We start from the raw sequence: 22895 nt of genomic DNA, 5'->3' as shown, positions 1-22895 counted from the left end.
CATCAGGTACCTCCTGATGGGAAGCAATAAGATGCACATGAAAAGATTCTTGCCAAAAATACTTAACTGGCTTCTAATCAAGCAGATTCTTCTAAAGAGCTCATTTCAGTTTATAAGAGCTACAGAAGACAGTAGAAGCTAAATGACACAATGAGGAAACAAGGCAAATCCAGAGTGGGAGACATTCTATAAGACAGTTGGCCTAGCCTCTTGAAAAATTCCACCTTACACGGGTGGACAGGGTGGGGAGCGTTGGCTATTCTAGAATTTTAAAAAGACTAGATAACTAAAAATCGAATGTGAAACTTGACTGGATCCTAGTACAAAAAAATAAGCAAAAAATAAGTAAGACTAGGGTATAATTTGGGAAATTTGAATGAGACATTAGGGAATTAGTACTTCTTAGGAGTGATAACAGTATAGAGGAACCCGTGTTTTTCAGAGATACATGCTTACGAATTTAGGAGTAGAGCATCAAGATGTTTGGAAGCTACTTTTAAATGATTCAGTAGAAAAAGTCGTGTATACACATAAACAAAGTAAATATGACACAATGTTAACTATTGTTAAAAACAAGTGGTGGGAATAAAGGCAATCATTGTCTACTTTTTATATGTGCTCGAAAATTTTCTTTTTTTCCCAATAAGAGGCTATTAGGAGACTTCTGGCCAAGATGGAGGTGTAGGAAGATACCTTTTGCCTCCTTGCATAACCAAAAGAAGGACAACAGAAAATTTAAATATAAAAAAATAACCAGAACTGCTAGAAAATTGAACTGTATGGAAGTCTGACAACCAAAGAGTTAAAGAAGAAACCTTCATCCACACCAGTAGGAGGGGCAGAGAAGATGCAGGTCAAGGTAGCGGCAAGAGGACCAGGGTGGGCAAGGCAGCAGCTGCTGGACTGGGCAGTCCGATATTTGCGTGCAAATAAACTGGAAGGAACAACGGAGGGGCGAGACAGACTGCTCGACCCAGGGTTCCAGTGTGGGGAAATAAAACCTCAAAACCTGACTGTAAAAATCTGTGGGGGTTGTGGCAGCAGGAGAAAATCCTAGCCTCACAAGAGAGTTCATTGGAGAGATCCACAGGATCCTAGAATGTACACAAAACCACCCACCCAGGAATAAGCACCAGAAGGGTCCAATTTGCCTATGGGTAGCCGGGGAAGTGACTGAAAGCCAGCCGAGAACCAAGCAAGCATCATTGTTCTCTCTTGGCCCTCTCCTCCACATATAGCACCACAATGCAGTGACCTGGATTGCCCTACCCTGGTGAATACCTGATGCGGACTCTGTCCACTGGGGTCCATATGTTGTGGATGCAATGAACAAATTCACATGGGCTACAGAAGTCCTATGGAGAAAAATGGACAGCACAGCCACTCTCTGAGAGAGAAAGAGTGCCCCGACTCCTGCCTAGACAGGCTTTTATTGGCTTTCTAATAGCATGCGTCAAAGAATGTTCTCGGACTTCCGCCAAGATGGAGGCATAGGTGGATGTGCCGTGCCTTCTCACACAACCAAGTTTAGAGACAACTAAATATTAGCAACAGAAAACACAGCCAGAACACAGAAAATTGAACTTTTCGGAAGTCCGTTAACAACAAATTCTTCAGCCTGACCGGTAAGGGGCGAAACCAGCGGCTGGCGGAGCAGGGGTTGCACAGGAAAACTCGGTCAGACGGGCTCAGGTGCGGAATCCAGGCGCAGGGTTGGACCCAGTGAGCAACCGCGCGAGCAACCAGGCGAGCGACCGCGGGGGACACAGCCGGGCCGGGGCTGCGTGTTGACTGAGGTCGCGCATTTGTGCGCGGGTGGACAGGCGAGGGAGTGGGCGATTGGACCGGGCTGGCAGGTCCCCACGGCAAGCGGCAGTGGAGGGCGCCGCCATTTCCCTGCTCTGACCCCACCTCCACATACAGCGTCATAACCCAGCGACTCTGAGCGGCCCGGCCCAGGTGAACCACCTAAGGCACTGCTCCTCCGCACCCAGCTGTGAGAAGCGGCAGAGGGGGGTCGCCATTTCCCCGCTCGGGCCACGCCCCCACATACAGCGTCACAACCCAGCGACCTGGGAATCCAAGGCACCAATTCTTAAAGGGCCCGAACAGACCAAGAATGGCGCAGGAGGATCTCAGAGCCCCAGAAATAAATCTAAGCGATGAAGAAATAGCAAATCTCACAAACGCACAGTTTAAAACATTGGTTATCAAGATCCTCACAGAACTGGTTGATTATACGGACAAATTAGACAAATATATGAAGGCGAAACTAATTGAAATGAATGGAATTGCACAGAAAACCAATAGCAATGAAAAGGAAACTGGGACTCAAATCAATGGAGTGGACCAGAAGAAAGCAAATAATGGCCAAACAGAAAAGAGTCAAGAAGCAAGAATTCAAAGAAATGAGGAGAGTCTTAGGAACCTCCAGGACATCTTTAAACGCTCCAACATCCGAATTATAGGGGGTACCAGAAGGGGGGAAAGGCACAGCCACCAGTGGAAAACTTATTTGAACAAATAATAAAGGAGAATTTCCCCAATCTGGCAAAGGAAATAGACTTCCAGGAAATCCAGGAAGCTCAGAGAGTACCAAAGAAGTTGGACCCAAGAAGGAGCACACCAAGGCACATCGTAATTACATTAGCCAAGATAAAAATGAAGGAGAGAATCCTAGAAGCAGCAAGAGCTAAGGGGACAGTCACCTACAAAGGAGTCCCCATCAGACTGTCAGCTGATTTCTCAAAAGAGACCTTACAGGCAAGAAGGGGGGCTGGAAAGTGGTATTCCAAGTCATGAAATCTAAAGACCTACAACCAAGATTGCTCTATCCAGCAAAACTTTCATTTAAAATGGAAGGACAGATAAGGTGCTTCTCAGATAAGATCAAATTCAAGGAGTTCATCATCACCAAGCCCTTATTATATGAAATGTTAAAGGGACTTATCTAAGAAAAAAGAAGTTAAAGAAACATGAACAGTGAAAGGACAACAAACTCACAGTTATTAACAACCACACCTAAAACGAAAGCAAACTAAAAGGACAGCTAGATCAGGAGTGGAAACATAGAAATGAAGATCTCAAGGAGGGTTAGCAACAGGGGAGTGGGAGGAGGAGAAGGGGGGAGAAGGTACAGAAAATAAGTAGCATAGACAGTAGATAGAAAATAGATGGGGGGGGCAAGAATAGCATGGGGAAATATAGAATCTAAAGGACTTGGGACACATGGTCATAAACTAAAGGGGGGGTGATGGTGGGGATGGGGGTAGGGTGGAGGGGAATAAAGGGGGAATAGAACAACTGTAACAGCATAATCAATAAAAAAATTAAAAAAAAAAAAAAGAATGTTCTCATTCATTACGCTCAGGTTTGCTTTAGGTAATTACTTTTTACAGAATACAAAGGAAAGGATGTCACTGATTACTTCTTATAGATTAACAAAGAAAAGTGTTGCTAATGCAAGGGAACCATAAGAGTGATTGGTCTGATTACACTCTGTCCTTGGGAAGATTAGCACAGACTTTAGGAAGTTACTTTAAAAATATGTTGCAAACATTTTCTGCTTCCATTCAGGGTGAGGGAATTTTAGCAAAAGCAAGCCTCAAAGCAGCCTAGGTATAAAGCAGGCCTGGTTTCCCACAGGAAAGCTGATCCGTGGGTTTGGCTTCCTGTGTGCTGCCCTGTGCCTATTGGTTTTCTGATAGGGCTGGGCTACATTTGCCATTGCCAGGGGGATCAGTTCCCTATAAATACCTAAGGCTCTACCCTTACAACATAACAGCTATGCTGAGAAGGGAAAAAAAAAAAGCCCAAATAAAAGAACAGACCAGACTCCGCTAAGATGGAGGCATAGGTGGATGTGCCGTGCCTTCTCACACAACCAAGTTTAGAGACAACTAAATATTAGCAACAGAAAACACAGCCAGAACACAGAAAATTGAACTTTTTGGAAGTCCGTTAACAACAAATTCTTCAGCCTGACCGGTAAGGGGCGAAACCAGCGCTGGTGAAGCGGGATTGCACAGGAGGACTCGGTCAGACGGTCTCAGGTGCGTGGAATCCAGACGCTTGGAATCCAGGCGCGCGAAATCCAGGCACGGGGTTGGACCTAGTGAGCAACCAAGAGACCAGGCGAGTGACCGTGGGGGAGACAGCGGGGGAGCGGTGCTGCGTGTTGACTGTGGTCGCGCATTTGTGCGCGGGTGGACAGGCGAGGGAGTGGGCGGTTAGACTGGGGCCCGGTAGGTCCCCGCGGCAAGCGGCAGTGGAGGGCGCTGCCATTTCCCTGCTCTGACCCCACCTCCACATACAGCGTCATAACCCAGCGACTCTGAGTGGCCCGGCCCAGGGGAACCACCTAAGCTGCTGCTTCTCACCCAGCTGTGAGAAACAGCAGAGGGGCTCGCCATTTCCCCGCTCGGACCACACCCCCACATACAGCCTCACAACCCAGCGACCTGGGAGTCCAAGGCGCCCCTTCTCACACTTAAAGGGCGTGAACAGACCAAAAATGGCGCAAGAAGATCTCAAAGCCCCAGAGCCTATAAATCTAAGCAATGAAGAAATAGCAAAACTCTCAGACGCACAGTTTAAAACACTGGTGATCAGGATCCTCACAGAACTGGTTGATTATAGCCACAAATTAAACAAATATATGAAGGCAAAACTAATTGAAATGAATGGAATTGCACAGAAAACCAATAGCAATGAAAAGGAAACTGGGACTCAAATCAATGGAGTGGACCAGAAGAAAGCAAATAATGGCCAAACAGAAAAGAGTGAAGAAGCAAGAATTCAAAGAAATGAGGAGAGTCTTAGGAACCTCCAGGACATCTTTAAACGCTCCAACATCCGAATTATAGGGGTACCAGAAGGGGGAAAGGCACAGCCACCAGTGGAAAACTTATTTGAACAAATAATAAAGGAGAATTTCCCCAATCTGGCAAAGGAAATAGACTTCCAGGAAATCCAGGAAGCTCAGAGAGTACCAAAGAAGTTGGACCCAAGAAGGAGCACACCAAGGCACATCGTAATTACATTAGCCAAAATTAAAATGAAGGAGAGAATCCTAGAAGCAGCAAGAGATAAGGGGACAGTCACCTACAAAGGAGTCCCCATCAGACTGTCAGCTGATTTCTCAAAAGAGACCTTACAGGCAAGAAGGGGCTGGAAAGAGGTATTCCAAGTCATGAAATCCAAAGACCTACAACCAAGATTGCTCTATCCAGCAAAACTTTCATTTAGAATGGAAGGACAGATAAAGTGCTTCTCAGATAAGATCAAATTCAAGGAGTTCATCATCACCAAGCCCTTATTATATGAAATGTTAAAGGGACTTATCTAAGAAAAAGAAGTTAAAGAAACATGAAGAGTGAAAGGATAGCAAACTCACAGTTATTAACAACCACACCTAAAACGAAAGCAAACTAAAAGGACAACTAGATCAGGAGTGGAAACATAGAAATGAAGATCTCAAGGAGGGTTAGCAACAGGGGAGTGGGAGGAGGAGAAGGGGGAGAAGGTACAGAAAATAAGTAGCATAGACAGTAGATAGAAAATAGAAGGGGGGCAAGAATAGCATGGGAAATATAGAATCTAAAGGACTTGAGACACATGGTCATAAACTAAAGGGGGGGTAATGGTGGGGATGGGGGGGTAGGGTGGAGGGGAATGAAAGGGGGAATAGAACAACTGTAACAGCATAATCAATTAAAAAATTAAAAAAAAAAAAAGAACAGACCAAAGCTCCAAAAATAGAACTAAGTGGCAAGGAGATAGCCAGCCTATCAGATGCAGAGTTCAAGACACTGGTAATCAGGATGCTCAGAGAAATGGTTGAGTGTGGATGCAAAATAGAGGAAAAAGTGAAGGCTATGAAAAGTGAAATAAAGGAAAATGTACAGGGAACCAGTGTGGGGAAGGAAACTAGGACTCAAATCAGTGGTATGGAGCAGAATAAAGACATAAACATTCAACCAGAACAGAATAAAGAAATAAGAATTCAAAAAAGTGAGGAGAGGCTTAGTTTTAAAGGTTCCAATATCCGAATCATAGGGGTGGCAGAAGAGAAAGCAGAAGAAATAGAAAATTTACATGAAAAAATAATGATGGAAAACTTGCCTAATCTGGCAAAGGAAACAGAACTTCCAGGAAGTCCAGGAAGCTCAGAGAGTCCCAAAGAAGTTGGACCCAAGGAAGCACACACCAAGGCACATCATAATCACACTACCCAAGATTATAAAGATAAGGAGAGAATCTTAAATGCAGCAAGAGAAAAGGAGAGAATTACCTACAAAGGAGTGCCCATAAGAGTATCAGCTGATGTCTCAAAAGAAACCTTGGAGGTAAGAAGGGGCTGGAAAGAAGTATGTGAAGTCATGAAAGGCAAAGACCTACATCCAAGATGACTCTATCCAGCAAAGCTATCATTTAGAATGGCTAGGGGGCATGCAGATAAAGTGCTTCCCAGATAGGGTAAAGTTAAAGGAGTTCATCATCATCAAGCCCTTATTATATGAAATGTTAAAGGGACTTATCTAAGAAAAAGAAAATGATAAAAAATATGAAACAGAAAAATGACAACAAACTCACAACTGCCAACAACTGGACCTAAAAAAATAAATGCCCAAGAACAAAAACAAACTAAGCAAACAACTAGAACAGGAACAGAATCATAGAAATGAAGATCACATGGAGAGTTATCAGTGGGTAGCTCTTCATTTCACTTTGCATAGCTTTCAGTTTTCCCTCCATGTGCAACTATACTCAATCATTTCTGTGAGCATCCTGATTAAGAGTGTTTTAAACTCTGCATCTGATAGGCTGGCTATCTCCTCGCTGCTTAGTTGTTTTTCTGGAGTTTTGATCTGTTCTTCCATTTGGGCTATATTTCTTTGTCTCCGCAAAAGTGTTATGTCATAAGCGATGGAGACTTAGGTAATTGCCAGGGCAAGGTAACCTACTTCACTGTGTTGTGGTGCTGTGTATGGGGGAGGCATGTGAGATGGAACAATTACATCTGGTTGGCTCTTGCACCACTTTCAGGCACTTCCCCTGCTACCCACAAGCAAATTGGGCCCTTCTGGTGCTGATTCCAGGTGGGTGGGCTTGTGTACTTTCTAGACCCCGTGGATCTCTCCAAGTCTGTCTTGTGAGGCTGGGAGTTTCTCCCACCACTGCAACCTCCATGGATTTTTACAGTCAGAGGTTTTGAGACAGTTTTCCACGCTGAAACCCCAGGTCATGGTCAGGCTCACTCCTCAGTTGTTCCTCCTGGTTTATCCACAAGTGAATGTGGGACCGTCTGGTCCACCAGCTGCACCTTGTCTCACATCCTCTCTGCCCCAGCTGCTCATCTCCACCCTTCCCACCAGTCTGGATGAATGTTTCTTCTTGAACTCCTTGGTAGTCAAACTTCCATACAGTCTGATTTCTTGGCAGTTCTCGTTCTTTTTTTTTTTTTTTTTATTGTTGTTCTTTTGGTTGTGTGAGGAAGCAAAGTGTATCTATCTATGCCTCCATCTTGGCTGGAAATCCCAGAAAAATGCTGTGCTTGAAAATTTTCATCATAAAAACGTTGAGAGGCAGAATATGTAATAGATATTTTTTAAAAATTACTACCCCTCCTGCCTTGGCTTGTGTTGCTGGTTGGGTTCCCAGTCAGGGCATGCCTGGGTTGTCAGCCAGGCCCCCAGCTGGGGGATACAAGAGGCAATGGATCAATGTTTTTCTCACACATCGATGTTTCTGTACCTCTTTCTCCTTCCCTTCTCCTCTCTCTGAACAATAAATGAATTTTTTTAAGCTTAAAAAGTAAATAAAAATTGCTACCCCCACGGAGATTACATTCTAGTAGTATGGGTATCTTTATCAAGGATGAAAAAGTAAAATATAGGTACTATTAACAGCAAGTGCTTAGAAACAAAAGGACTGAATGGCTAAGTTATGTCTGTGGAAGAGCTGAATGTAGGAGGGAGTGAGCTGTGGAAAAAAGCATTCCTGGGAGAGCAAACAGCATGTGCACAGGCCATGAGGTTAGAGCCAGGCTGATTTCACCCTCTCATTTGCTCATAGTTCCTGTCACTCTGATGAGGCCCGTGCAATAAGAACTGCATGAGCAAAGTGGTAGATCGGAGAAGTAGGAGACTATATCAAATCTTTATCAAATCAAATACATATATAATATGTATTTACCAGACGAGCCCCTCATCAAGTTGGCAGATAGATGGCTTTGATGCAGCAGGAGAGTCCAGAACCTAAGGAGTTCTCCCTGAGAATCACAAGTCAAAATCTAGACTGAACAGTAGAAAATATCCTTTGCACTGAGCGACCCTGACCCAGTGGCTGTTACCCTAGTCAGGGCTAGTGCACCTGTGGATGGATTTAGGGCAACCTCTGCAGAGGTCAAACTTGGTGATAACAGCAGAGGTGAAGTGGGACACAGAGCAAAAGGAGAGATTCAAAAAGGAAGAATCTAGGGGCACATGAGTCAGCTGCAGAAAGAGAAAGAGAAGCTGAGAGACCCTGTTAAAATGTACAGACCAGGGAGGCCTGGCCAGTCTGGAGCAGAAGCTGAAGGAAACTGAGGAGTGCAGGATAAAGGAAAGCAGGCGTATGGACCTTAAGCTCAACATCATGGAAGTTAAGGATAACCTGGAGAAGGCCAAGGCCAGACCCAGACTACCAGGTACCTCCATGGACACCACCCATCTGGAGAACGTGAGCTCTGGCCCAAGGCTGCTGCCTCCATCCCTGCCCCCAAATGTACCTCCCAACTCTGCAACGACACTCAAGAACAGACCTCTTTCCATCACAGTCACAGGCAAAGGTACTGTCGTCCAGAAAGTCAAGGAATGGCAGAAGAAAGGTCCAAGGGAGCAAACAAGCTTCATCTAAATAAAGACTTTTGTCAGTATGGACTTTGATGACAATCTTGCTTTGTTCAAGTCTGTGTTTAAGCAGCAACTCTGTGAAAGGGGAAGGTGAGAGTGATATCTGGGGCTGAAGCCATGAATTGCATATGCAGCTTCTTGCTACCCACCTCCCACAAGAAATCAAGCTACTCTGGAACAATGTTCTCCAGAGCTCCCCAAAATGGTGTGTCACAAAATCAGCTTCATGGGGTGCGAAACTGAGGAAACATCAGAACACATTTCAAGTAGAAAGGGTAAGCACTGTTTCATGGACAGTTTGTTTCAGTTAGGTGCATGTGTGTATTGGGAATGCACATTTCTGTGAGCTGCCATCAAAGAGCTGGAAAGCTGGTCTTCTATAGCATGCTTAGATTACAAGCTCCTTGTTAACAGTAACTACAAATACTTCTAGACTGCTCCTTGCAGTAGGCCCTTGGCAGAATTAGGTGTCTGGGATCAGCGAAGTCCTACATCTTGACTTTTAACTGGATGTCTTATTTCATTTGAAAATTTCACGATGTTCCTTTTTAAGTTCTTTGTTCTTTCCAATGTGTGCCATAAGCTCTACAGCCCCTCAAAATCCCTATGCATGTACAATAGTCCTGTTTTCAGCCCATCCTTCTTATAGGCAGCCACTGCAGATCCTTCCTTCCCTACAGCCACTTTCCTCAATCAAGTATCATCTCTCTGCACCTTTGAATACTGTTATCCTTCAGATAAGTCTGTGGCACAGGCATCTGAGTGGTCTTGAAGAAACATCAATTTAGCCACACATGGTGCTCTAGCTGGCAACAATCTCAGGGCTTCCCTGTTGACAAGTTGGGTGAATGACTGGTACATAGTATTTTGGGCTGTCTTTGTATGGCAATGCTTTTGGGGGCATTCAGAAAGAGCATTTTAAAAAAAGTTTTTTATGTATTGATTTTAGAGAGAAAGAGAAAAACTGGTTTGTCGTTCCACTTACTTACACATTTATTGGTTGATTCTTATATGTGTCTCGACCAGGAATCAAACCCACAACCTTGGTATATCAGAACTCTTACCAATTGAGCTACCTGGCCAGGGCAAGAACATTTCTTAACTCAGCCTACTTAAATGACATCCAGTCATTACCATGCTCAACACGAAAGAGGAAGCTCAGAACACAGAGAAATTACATATTGTGCAGAAAACTGCTTATCAGATGATAGTAAGTATTGTTCACTTCTTAGGTGTAATAATAGTAGTGTAATTGTGTTTTAAAAAGCCCCTGCCCTGGCTGGTGTGGCTTAGTGGATTGAGTGCTGGCCTGCTAACTAAAAGGTCACCCATCAGGGCACATGCCTCGGTTGCAGGCCAGGTCCCCAGTTGGGGGCGTGCAAGAGGCCAACCAATTGTTTCTCTCACACATTGATGTTTTTTCTCTCTCTCCCTTCCCCTCTGAAAATAAATAAATAAAATCTTTAAAAAATGTATCTCTAATAGATACATACACTTACTCATTTCTAGATAAACTATGATCTCTCAGATTTACTTTAAAATTACCTAGAGTAGGGAGAAGAATAATTAAAAGTGAAACTAATCATTTGTTGATAATTGTCAAAGTTACGTGAGGTACATATGTGTTTTTACTGTACTCAGTAAAGTTTTTAAAATTATACAGATAAATTAAGGGATCACACAGATACATTTTAGAACATAGTGGGGCCTGAGGCTATTTCATATAACCATTTCCTCTATTGTCTAGCACAGAGGTGGTCAAATTTTGGTAAAATAAAAACAAAACAAAACACTCACTCTAGAGCCCCTCTTACTGGTCTAGGTATCATTCCCAAGCCAGCTTCTTAACCAATGATCCAGCTCTTTACACAAACATAGTCTTACACTGTTTCAACAAGTATTTATTGTAAGTTAAGCCATGATTCAGAATCCTAGGGTGGAATATACCCAGGTCCCCTTTCACCTCCCTGGGAGAAGGATGGAAGACAGAGGACAGGTGGGAAGCAGCCAGTTCAGATCTTCCCAGGAAATGTGCCTTCTGCCCGGCGGTCATCCCAGGATGACACCTGTGGAAAGACAGCTAGTGTTACTCCCTTCCTCTATGGAAAAACCAGATGGGTGGATTTGTCTTCCTCACTTTGCCCACTTACTCATTTCTTCAGTCAGACAAAAAGTAACCCCAGTACTTAACTGTTCCAGGAACTGGGGAACCAACAGTGACCCAGAAAGACAAGAATCACTGTCCTAAATGAGCTGACACGAGCTGAATCCGAGGAGGTGGGGAGAGAAGTAATGCACAGAACAATCCCAGGTTCACTGCAGGGCTGTCCATGAGGAGATATGTGAGGTACACAGGTTCAAGAGAGTGGCTATGCCCTGCTTCAGGAACCCGAGTGATGTTTGGAACAGAGTTAAGAAGAAATACTAGGCAACTGTGAAAGAAAGTAAGACAAGAATGGATGTCCACACTGGCTGGTGTGGCTCAGTGGATTGAGTGTCAGCCTATGAACCAAATGGTCGCTGTTCAATTCCCAATCGGGGCACATGCCTGGGTTACAGGCCCGGTTCCTGGTGGAGGGGCATGTGAGAGGCAACTGATGTTTGTCTCCTCTTTCTCCTTCTCTTCCCCGTCTCTAAAAATAAATAAATATCTTAAAAAAGAAAAAAAAGAATGGATGTCTAGGATATAATCAAGTGCACGTGTGCATGCACATAAAAATGATGGAAAGGCCAGAATCACATTGTTAACACTCCCCAGAAATAACACTCTACTCCTTGCAGACCCCTCTACAGGCAATTAGAAGCATATTCCTTTTTATTACCACACATACATAAACACACATTTACATGCTACCATATGGCAGAGGAAGTAGATAAAAACATGGATAAGGGAGACTGAATCTAAATAGCCACTCTAGCACTTTCTAGCTGTGAGACCTTGGTCCTCAGTTTCCATTCTATAAAATGAGGATAATAGTACCTACCTGATCCTACTTTTTTAGCATGTTTGCCCTTATATGATATAAAACGCTAACAATGCAGCTGGCCCACACAGTTAAGTGACATGTATGTGCTTATTTACATAGACATATGCATCACAAATACTCTGTACTTTCAAATAAACACACACACAAGTTAGGCCATATTATATAGACTGTCCTGCAACTTGCTTTTTCCCAAAAGTAGCAGAGCTCTTTCTATATTCTGTCATGTAGAGATCAATAAAAATGTGTCATTTATCTAACTGGGGTTGTTTCTGAATGTTCCCCAAAACAAACAAACAAACAAACAAACAACTGGCAATGGACAGCTCTGTATACAAACATTTTTGTAGGTGTCTAGAGTATGGTTTTTTTAAAAAAGATTTTTATTTATTTATTTTTAGAGAGAAGGGAGGGAGAAAGAAAGAAAAGAAGAAACATCAGTGTGTGGCTGCCTCTTGCACGCCACCCACTAGGGGTCTGGCCTGAAACCCAGGCATGTGACCTGACTGGAATCGAACTGGCAACCCTTTAGTTTGCAGGTCAGCACTCAATCCACTGAGTCACACCAGCCAGGGCTAGAGTATGTTCCCCCCCCCCAAAGATTTTATTTATTTATATTTAGAGAGAGGGGAAGGGAGGGAGGAAGAGAGGGAGAGAAACATCAATATGTGGTTGCCTCTCGCATGCCCCCAATAGGGGACCTGGCCCACAACCCAGGCATGTGCCCTGACTGGGAATTGAACCAGCAACACTTTGGTTCACAGGTCAGCACTCGATCCACTGAGCCACACCAGCCAGGGCTAGAATATAATTTTTTAAAAATTATGCCACATCTACAGTATGATTATTTTTTTGTTTTGAAGCAGCCTGCCAAACTGACCTCAAAAGTGACTAGAACAATTTATAGAACCACCAATACTTAACACTATCAACCTTTATCGGTAATTCTTGCACCAGACTGCCAGGTAAAAACACAAGCATCTCTCTGTTGTTTTAAGCTGTATTTTCCGAAGTGGGGATGGACATCTTTTCATGTCTGGAATTCACCTAGATTCCCTTATACTAGACTTGTGCTGTCTACAATCCACAGTTCTGTAATTTCTCAGGTTCTCGGTTTATGTCCCCAATCCCTTTTAAAGTTAAAGGGTCCAGCTGGTCTGGTCCTTTGGCAAATTACCCTTTGTCCAGTAATCTCTCTTCATGGGTAGAAAACTAAGGATACCAGTCAAGTGGAGGGGACATATCTTGTATATCAAGTATCATTTAGTTAAAAAAAAAAAAAAAAAAAAAAAAAAGAATGAGTCCAGCCAAAGGGGAAGGGAATATTTTTTTAACTATTAAACCTGATGGCTACTCAATAATTGAGCATTCTGCACTGAAGTAAAAAAAAAAAAAAAAAAAGCAAAATTCAAAAAAGTACCTAGAGAATGACCCATATCTATATAAAAGTAGATAAAAAACAAACCTACACATACACTGGCATGCAGCAAAGAATTGGAAAATTACACCAAATTCCTAAGGAAAGTTAATTTTAGGACTCAGAAGGGGTCACAGGGGGCTTTCACTGTCTACATTATACATAAATCTCTCATTTAAAGATTCTGCAGTCTTCCGGCCAAGATGGAGGCATAGGTAGACACACTGTGCCTTCTCAAAAACCGAAAAAAAAAGAACAAAAATTTACAAACAAAAAACAACCAGAACTGACAGGAAATCGAACTGTATGGAAGTCCAACAACCAAGGAGTTAAAAGAAGAAACATTCACCCAGACAGGTAGGAGGGGCGGAGACGGGCAGCTGGTTAGAGAGGACTTGAGGCAAGGCAGCAGCTGGAGGACCATGGCTGGCAAGGCAGCAGTGGGCAGACCCAGTGAGGTGGCGGCTGGTGGAGCGGGTAGTCCCACATTCGAGTGCAGATAAACCAAGAGGAGCAACTGGGGAGCGAGACAGACCACACAACCCGGGGTCCCAGCTCCAGGAAATAAAGCCTCAAACCTCTGATTGAAAACACCTGTAGGGGTTGAGGTGGCAGTGGGAGAAACTCTCAGCCTCACAGGAGAGATCGTTGAGGAGACCCACAGGGTCCTGGAATGTACACAAGCCCACCCAGAAACCAGCACCAGAAGGGCCCAATTTGATTGTGGATAGTGAGGAAAGTGACTGAAAACCAGCAGAGAGTACAGCAAACACCACTATTCCTTCTCAGTCCCTCCCCACAGAGTCGCAAAGCAGTGATGTGGGTTGCCCCACCCTGGTGAACACCTAAGGCTCCACTCCTTACTATGTAACAGATGTGCTGAGACAAACAAAAGCCCAAATGGAAGAAAAGATCAAAGCTCCAGAAAAATACAGCTAAATGATGAAGAGATAGCCAACCTATCTGATGCACAGTTTGAAACACTGGTAATCAGGATGCTCACAGAATTGCTTGAATTTGGTCGCAAATTAGATGAAAAAATGAAGGCTACACTAAGTGAAATAAAGGAAAATGTACAGGGAACAAACAGTGATGGGAAGAAAACTGGGACTCAAATCAATGGTGTGGACCAGAAGGAAGAAACATTCAACCAGAAAAGAATGAAGAAACAAGATGTCAAAAAAATTAGAAGCTTAGGAACCTCTACAATTTTAAAATTTTTTTAATGTTCTAACATCTGAATTATAGGAGAACCAGAAGGAGAAGAGAAAGGGCAAGAAACTGAAAACTTATTTGAACAAATAATGAAGAACTCCCCCAATCTGGCAAAGGACATAGACCTCGGGAAGTCCAGGAAGTTCAGAGAGTCCCAAAGAAGTTGGACCCAAGGAGGCATACACCAAGGCACATCATCATTAAGTTACCCAAGATTAAAGATAAGGAGAGAATCTTAAAAGCAGCAAGAGAAAAGGAAACAGTTACCTACAAGGAGTTCCCATCAGACTATCAGCTGATATCTCAAAAGAGACCTCACAGCCAAGAAGGGGCTGAAAAGAAGTATTCCAAGTAATGAAAGGCAAGGACCTACATCCAAGATTACTCTATCCAAGAAAGCTTTCTTTAGAATGAAAGGACAGATAAAGTACTTCCCAGGTAAGGTTAAGTTAAAGTCCTCACCAAGCCCTTATTATATGAAATATTAAAGGAACTTATCTGAGGAAAAGAAGATAAAAAATACAAACAGTAAAATGACAACAAACTCACAGTTACTAACAACCACACCTAAACAAAAACAAACTAAGCAAACAACTAGAACAGGAAAAAACCCCACAGAAATGGAGATCACATGGAGGGTTATCAGCAGGGGAGTGGGAGAGAGAGAGAGAGGGAAAAGGTACAGAGAATAAGTAGCATAGATGGTAGGTAGAAAATAGATAGGGGGAGGTTAAGAATAGTATAGGAAATGTAGAAGCTGAACAACTTATATATACAACCCATGGACATGAACTAAAGTGGGGGAATGTGGGTGGGAGGGGGTGTGCAGGACAAAGGGGAATAAAGGGAGGAAAATGGGACAACTGTAATAGCATAATCAATAAAATATATTTAAACAAAAAGATTCTACAAAAAGCCAACGCTATTTTTTATGAAGAAACTAAAGATTTATGTACTTACTTATTTTTAAATTTTTATAAGAGTTTATTTGAGCCAAACATGCCAGAAGCAAAATTTCAAATGCTCCTAACTGTTTTTTTTGTGTGTTTTTTTTTAAACCAGAAAATAAGACAGTTGAAAAAAAACTTAAATGCTTATATAGGAAAAGTGCTGGACTCCCACCCCTACTGCTCCCAGAATATACATGAGATTAGAGACTGAATTGATTATATTGTTTATAAAAAAAACTAAAAAACAGCAATAACAAAACTTATTTGTACTTCAAGTTTTTGAAATGCCAGGGCTGCTGGCTAGCCTGTGCAGAATACATTTTTATCCAATCCTAACAGGGCAGACCCAGTAGGCACCTGAATGGAAGAAGCACCTGATGCTTCTCAGGTAAGGGCAGGCCCAGGTTCTGGAAACTGGGGTAGGGGGCAGCATCAAGACCAAAAGCATGACCCTAGCATCGTGTCTAGCATGTACCCAGTGCAGGCCCTGAGGCTGGAAGTGGGTTGTTAGGAGATCACAACATCATGTTACCCGCCCTGGCCAGCTGACTCGGTTGGTTGGAACTTCGACCCATGTACCAAAAGGTTGTGGGTTTGAGTGCCAGTCAGAGCACATACCTAGGCTGCAGGTTTCATTCCTAGTCATGGTGCATGGGGGAGGCAACTGATTTATGTCTGTCTGTGTGTCTATCTCTGTCTCGTTCTCTCCCTTCTTCTCTAAAATTAATAAATAGATCCTCAGGTGAGGACTAACTAAGCAGAAAAAAAAAAAACAAGTAACAAAACTCATCACATCACCCAAGGTCACCCAGGGTTTTTAAGAAATCCTGGGATAGCACAGGGTACCCAGAGACACATGAGACAGTGTGGCCGAAGAGGTGAAAGGAAAATGAAGTGAGATGAAGAATGCCACTAAGACAATTTGTTCTCCAGAAACAAGCTCCAAAGATGCACTTCAAGGATGCTGAAAATACTGAAAAATTAGAAGCATAATCTCCATCAAAAGGGGACCAGTTAAATAAAAGCATGTTATTAAAATGAATAAGACAGATCTCTGCATTGCCATAAAAAAAAGGTTCTAAGACAAACTAATAAGCCAAAGCAAGCCATAAAACAGAATATATAGTATGAACTGTTCATACACAGAAAGTGCCACAGGCTTACATATGATAAATTTATATAGAGAGAAAAAGGAATCAGTTAACAGTAGTTACCTCTTGGGAGCAGGATTGGGCTTCTACTTTTTATTTTACTGTTCTGCTCACATTTGTTGTTATTGTTTTTTAAATGAGCACTATTACTTTTGCAATAGTATCATATTTTGATTCTAAGACAAATGGCATTTCATTTTAAAATCTCTGAAATTAGTATACTTACTACATTTGTTTCTAGTATTAAAAAAGATTTGAACATCTCAATATTTCTTACACTTGATGGGAGCTTTGATTTGATTAAAAAAAGTTTTTATTTTATTTATTTATTTATTTTTAGGGAGGGGAGGGGAGGAAGAAAGAGAGGGAGACATGCAAGAGAAACATCAATCAATTGCCTCAGGTACATGCCCTGACCAGTGCCTTTTGGTTTGCAGGACAACACCCAACCCACTGAGCCACACCAGTCAAGGCTGTTTTTATTTTATTTTAGTTAAAATTTAATTTATTGACTTTAGAGAGAGAAATGGAGAGAGGAAGGGAGAAACACTGATTTGTTGTTACACTTATTTACAAATTCGCTGGTTGCTTCTTGTATGTGCCATGACCAGAGATGGAAACTGCAACCTTGACATATCAGGAGATTCCTGTTGAACATAAATTCTTTATTTAAAAAGAGGGCATGGCAGAGAATATTAAATGGTGACAAAAGGTCTGGTCAGACCAGGGCTAAAAGGACTGCTTTACTGTGTCCATACTTTTTAGATATACACACTAAAGCAGGGAGGGGGTGAAATGACATGTTTGGGATTTGCTTCAAAATACTTCAGCAAAGGAAAGAAGAAAAAGAAAAGAGACAGATGAAGGAAATGTAGAAAAATATTGATTTTCAATTTGGATAATGGGTATATTTGGTGGTCACTGAATTATTCTATTTTTATGTATATTTCAAAATGTTCATAATGAGGCCCTGACTGGTGTGGCTCAGGTAGCTGGGCATTGTCCTGCAAGGAGAAAAGTAGCTGGTTCAATTCCTAGTCAGGGCACATGCCTGGGTTGTGGGTTTAGTCCCCAGTTGAGGAGTATGCATGAGGCAACTGATTGACGTTTTTATCTCACATTAATACTTCTCTTCCTTTCTCCCCCCACCCCCCGCAAAAGAAATAAAATCTTAAAAAATAATAATGTTCCTAATAAAAAAGGACAGGAGTGCACAAGATGGTGAACTCCATAGGGACAGGAACCGAGCACTGAGTATACCTAATATCTGTAGAGTGCTGAGTGAGATGGATTTATCAAAGAGATAGCCCTGGTCACCTTTGCTGAGAGCCCTGACTTGTTGAGAGTATTGGTGAAAGACTGAAAGAGAGGCAATTCTAGGAAGAAAAGGCCAAGTCCCATGGACAGTGTGATGCCCTGTCTTCCCTCTGCCTCTTGCATCTGAATTCCACCAAGTTACCAAATTCCCCTCTCCTAAGACCCCACTCCAGCACCCCAAGGGTCCCAGTAGGAGTCACTTACCCAGGATACAGGGCAAAGAGACTTATACACACGCCGGTACCATTCGCACACGGAAACATCACCCCCTTTAGCAGCCATTGCCTTCTCACAGCGGTAAAAGTCTGTGAAAAAAGGGCTTCAGGGTCAGTCCAGACAAAGGGCTGGAACACAGTTTTGAACAAAACTCACAGAAATACTTTTTACTTCACAACCAGTCACACACACACTTTATAAAGAATGTATACTCTCACAAGTATACTAAAAAAGGCTAGATATAAGTCAATAATTGACTTTGCAATCCCTATAGAACTGCTGTTCAACTCGAAAACTGGGGTCAGGACTGGTGGAACAAAATGAGGGGCTTGTGTAGAGATTATGAAAACCTAGAACCAGGGTAAGAGAAAGATAGTCTTGATGCTAAAATTCAGAAGTCCAGGAGAGGAAGACAGGAAGGGGAAATCTGGCTTCTAAAAGTAAATAATTAAAAAAAAATTAATCTAGGTATTTTACTTCAAGGCACATTCTCTACAAAGAAAAGCATTCATATGGACTTCAAATCACATCTGTAAGAATGCACACAGCATCATCATCCATAAGAGCTCCAAACTGGAAACCGCACAAGTGTCCATGAATATATGATGAAAAACTTTATAGCACTGAAAATGAGCAAACTTAATTGTCATAGTACAGATGAATCCTCAAAACTATTGAATTAAAAAGTACAAACACAAGAGAATACATACAATATTTATAAAGTTCACAAGCGGCAAACCAAACATGGTAAGAAAACCAAAATGTGATTGCCTTAAGTCAGTGAGGTTACATCTCTGCTGGGGAGAGTAGGGTGTGTTTTCACTACAGGGTGTGCAGTAGGCAGGGGAGTTCAGAGTTCAGGCAGTATCTACTTTTTTTATCCAGTTTATTCTGGATAAAACACAGGTGTTCACTTCAGAATTATTCTTTAGTTCTATGCTATGTTTTCTGTACTTCCTCTATGTATATTACATCACACACACACACACACACACACACACACAAAATCTTTAAAAAAAGAAATCATTGTAGGAAACAGAGTTTGTAGCACTGGTTCAGATCTTGAACCAGCTGGTGATAAGCCACCTAGGCCCTGAGGTAGGATGTCCAAAAATAAAAAAGGCCTGGGATGCATGGGTCCCTGAGGAGGCAAGAGGTGGGCAACAGATGCAGGAGCAGCAACATCTGCATCCCCCCTACTACCATGCCCTGCTTACCCAGGTAGTTTTGCCAACAGTTTCTGGTCTGGTTCTGGTTGGGGAAACGGCTATCAAAAGGGGCAGTCTTGTAGTTCTTGATTTTGGTCTTGATGTCTTCTGCCATGTTGCTGACTCCTGGAGGCAAAGAGAGTGGTGTTAACATGGATTCTAGGGGGCCTGAACCTGGGCATGTCAGCCCACTCAGGCTGTTGGGGACAGAGAGAGAATAAGAAAGGCTGGGTGTGAATAAACCATACCCCCTGCCCCTTTCAACACACACACACACACACACACACACACACACACACACACGCACACACACACACACAAAGGTGAAAGGCAGGACAAATCCACACATCTAAATGTGGAAGTCACAACAAGGTTTGGAGGGAGGATCAAGTCCTTGGTAAAATCAGGCCTTATCTGTCACAAAATAACACTAGCTAACACTCACTGAGTGCTGACCACAGGCCTGGTGTTGTCCTATACTCTTACAGATTTACTTCTACAGTCAATCTAATAAAAGGTAAGAACTTCTACTATCACTGCTTCACCAACAAGGGATGACCAGTGTTTAAATGATTTCTTAAGGTCATACAGCATACAAGTGGTGGAGCTGCACTCAATCACTGACAAAACGCACAATGAAGAAATTCTTAGTATCTTTGGTGCCATGAACTCATCAGGGGTCTAATGATCCTTTTCTCAGAATGTTTAAATGGTTTAAAAAACTGCAAAGGCTCACAAAAAACCCCACATATATGCAGCCAAGGATTTATTAACTACCACAGTTTTTAAGTAATCATGAGTGAAAATATTCTGTATTATCTGCAACCATAAAGTGATATAAGATGACATGTGATTTCAACGCTGACAGTCACAGATGCTAATACTCAAGTTGTTGCCTCAATGCCTAATGGAAGCAAATGTTACATTTTAATGAGATTATTGAAAATACAGATGTAATTCCCCTTCCCATTTGGGTACTAGAACTCCTTGAATTCTATAGATTCTGTGGACTCAGGGTTAAAAAGACCTCTACTGCTCTGGCTAGTGTGGCTCTGTGGATTGAGTGCTGGCCAGCAAACTAGAGTCGCCCATTCAATTCCCAGTCAGGTTACATGCCTGCGCTGTGTGGCCCAGGTCCCCAGTAGGGGACGCAGAAGAGGGAATCACACATTGATGTTTCCCTCTCTCCCTCGCATCCCCTTTCTAAAAATAAAATAAATAAAACTTAAAACCCTTTGCTATAACGGTTCATGAGCTGACAGTTTTTCACCCAGGAATCTGAGAGAAAGTGCCTCTATTCCAGAGAACTGGAGGAGTCGTAAACTTACATAGAGGTGCGCAAGCCAGTGTTAAATGAAAGCGATCCAAAGTAGTAGTGGGGATTTGCGACTACAAAATACTGTGGGGGAAGGGGCAGAGAAGTAGGGAGGGGATTGCAGAACACCAGCAGCGGGGATGCGGACATGGGAGAACAGTAATGTGGAGTGAAGGTGGACCGGGATCACACTGCGGTCCCCTTCAACGTTCAAGGAGGAAAGGAGGGGCCAGATACCAGGGAGCTAGGCTGCGGCCAGGCAAGCCGCGGGGAGACACGGCTGCGGAGCGATGATTAAGGGCACGGCAGGCCAAACTACTGAGTCCAAGCCTGGTCTCCAGCTAAGTAGCTTAATACTTCTGAGCTTCTGTTGCCCCACTGTCAAAAGGGACAATCAATCACAGGCTGGCGGGAAGACTAAATGACAATATAAATCATTTGGAATGTTGCCCGGCATTAAGGAAGAATCATTATCTATGACTACTAACACAAACAGGACCTCAGGGCCCCGAAAGACCGAAGGCCGCTAGCCGGAAACCTCTTGTTCTCGGGGAAGCTAGGGGCCGGTTCCTCAATCACCCAGGATGGGATCCCGGGCTCCCGACCCTCTACACTCACCTAAAGACGCCCCTGAAGCCGCTCGCAGCTCAATGTGACCCTCAGCAATGACGCCTCCGTCTGGCCGGAAGCGGAATTTAGTCCGCCCGGAAGCCGGGCGGGGTATAAGTGAGTCTTCCATTCAATGGAGCGCCCAGGAGAGGCGGTCTCTGGGGCCATTAAGGCCACACCCATTCATGCGAATTCCAATCTTCTATTGGGCTAAATGGCTGTTCATCGTTACTCTAGACCCAGTCATGAGATTGCATAGATAGCATTTGAAGAGCTTCGAGCTGGGGATTGGGACACCGCCTAGTTAGGGGTTGTCCTCCTTCTGGCTTTACTTGGAGAAAGGAATTCTGTCTGGGTCCTGGGGCTGGCTCGAGAGTGGACCTGGGGAAGTACCCAAGCGGAAGTACTCTTATTCGCTCAAGTATTATTTATTGAATGCCAAGTACTAAAGGTTGGAGATGCATCGTTGAATACAAGATAACAATCTGTACCCTCATTATGATTATTGTGCAGTCAATTGTTACGGTATTGAAAAGGAACTAGTCTTCTTTCCCAGGGTCATTTTTTCATGTTAAGAAGAATACCCAGACTCCACCTCCAAATCCCGAAAAGATTTGAGTGTCTGAGGACTCAGAAATCAGTCCTGCATCACGGAGAAGAGGGGTTAAGAGTTAAGATATGGTTCCATGAAAGGTCTGGCAGAAATCAGTTCATCTTGGAAAATGGCAACTCTTCTTCTGGACAGAGTTATACTTGACTCCTATCTTTCTCTCACACCCTATAGCTGATCTTATTGAGAAATCCTGTTTGCTTTGCCTCTAAAAATATACTCAAAATCTTCTGCCATATCTGGTTCAAGCCACCAGCACCTCCAGCCTGGAATATTATAGTAGCCCACTACCTGGCTTCCAGGCTTCCCTGCTGCCCTCCAGTCAGTTCACTCAGCCAGAGAAACCCTGTTAACACCTCAGTCAGATCAGCTCCCTTCCTTTGCCTAGAATCCTACCCTGGTGTCTGGTCAGACTTTTAGTCTATAATGAAAGTCCTCACAAATGACCTACACAGTTGGGCCCCCTTTATACCCTCATCTTTGTAAAAACTAATAGAGGAAACCTTATTCAAAATGGAGTTGGGAAGCTGACATGTGCACTGGCCTGCAGTGCCCGCCGCGTTATGGATGGAAAATCAAGACAAATTCACATGGACTACTGAGTCCTGTGGAGGAAAAGGGATGGCACAGCTACTCCCTCAAGGGGGGAGTGCCTCAGAATGGCCTGGCAACTCTCTCAAGGGGAGAACGCCCAGACCCTCGCCTTGATGGGCTTTTATTGTTTTTTTTTTTGCACAGGAATTCAGATACAACTTATTAATCATTGTCAGGCAGTAAACAGTAGGTAGCATACAAAGGACTATTAGGGTTTCTTTTAAGTCAGGGTCTATCAGCTAAAAGGCTACAAAACTTTGGGAAAACAAATTCATTTTTGGCGTTATCACCTATGGAGCTTGCCATTCCCAGCACAGGGCTGCACCACACCCTCAGTCATTGTTTTCAGGCTTAAGTCAGGCAGAGGAGGCAGATAGCCAAGGAATTCTCTGAGACTTCTCGCAGACAGAGGACT

General features: G+C 43.2%; 1 protein-coding gene across 1 annotated transcript; it reads right to left on the bottom strand.

Moving 5' to 3' along the window:
• Positions 1 to 10779: 10779 nt before the first annotated feature.
• Positions 10780 to 21385, bottom strand: LOC119044212 (cytochrome c oxidase subunit 6B1). The gene is made up of 4 exons (XM_037138479.2): positions 21286 to 21385; positions 19362 to 19478; positions 18133 to 18233; positions 10780 to 10960 (listed from the first exon to the last, which is right to left on the bottom strand). The coding sequence occupies exons 2-4, from the start codon at positions 19465 to 19467 to the stop codon at positions 10907 to 10909; spliced, it is 261 nt and encodes an 86-aa protein (XP_036994374.1). The 5' UTR covers positions 19468 to 19478; positions 21286 to 21385; the 3' UTR covers positions 10780 to 10906.
• Positions 21386 to 22895: the final 1510 nt, after the last annotated feature.

Source organism: Artibeus jamaicensis, unplaced genomic scaffold (assembly GCF_021234435.1).
Source record: "Artibeus jamaicensis isolate MK-2021 breed Jamaican fruit bat unplaced genomic scaffold, CSHL_Jam_final contig_470, whole genome shotgun sequence".
NCBI classification, from domain to species: Eukaryota; Metazoa; Chordata; class Mammalia; order Chiroptera; family Phyllostomidae; genus Artibeus; species Artibeus jamaicensis.
This window is presented reverse-complemented; position numbering and strand designations above follow the sequence as displayed.

Coding starts and splice junctions, on each gene's coding strand:
- LOC119044212 (XM_037138479.2), bottom strand. CDS start 19,467: ATGGCAGAAGACATCAAGACCAAAATCAAGAACTACAAGACTGCCCCT. Junction 18,234..19,361: donor CTGTTGGCAAAACTACCTGG/GTAAGCAGGGCA, acceptor CTTTTTTCACAG/ACTTTTACCGCTGTGAGAAG. Junction 10,961..18,132: donor CTCTTTGCCCTGTATCCTGG/GTAAGTGACTCC, acceptor GTCTTTCCACAG/GTGTCATCCTGGGATGACCG.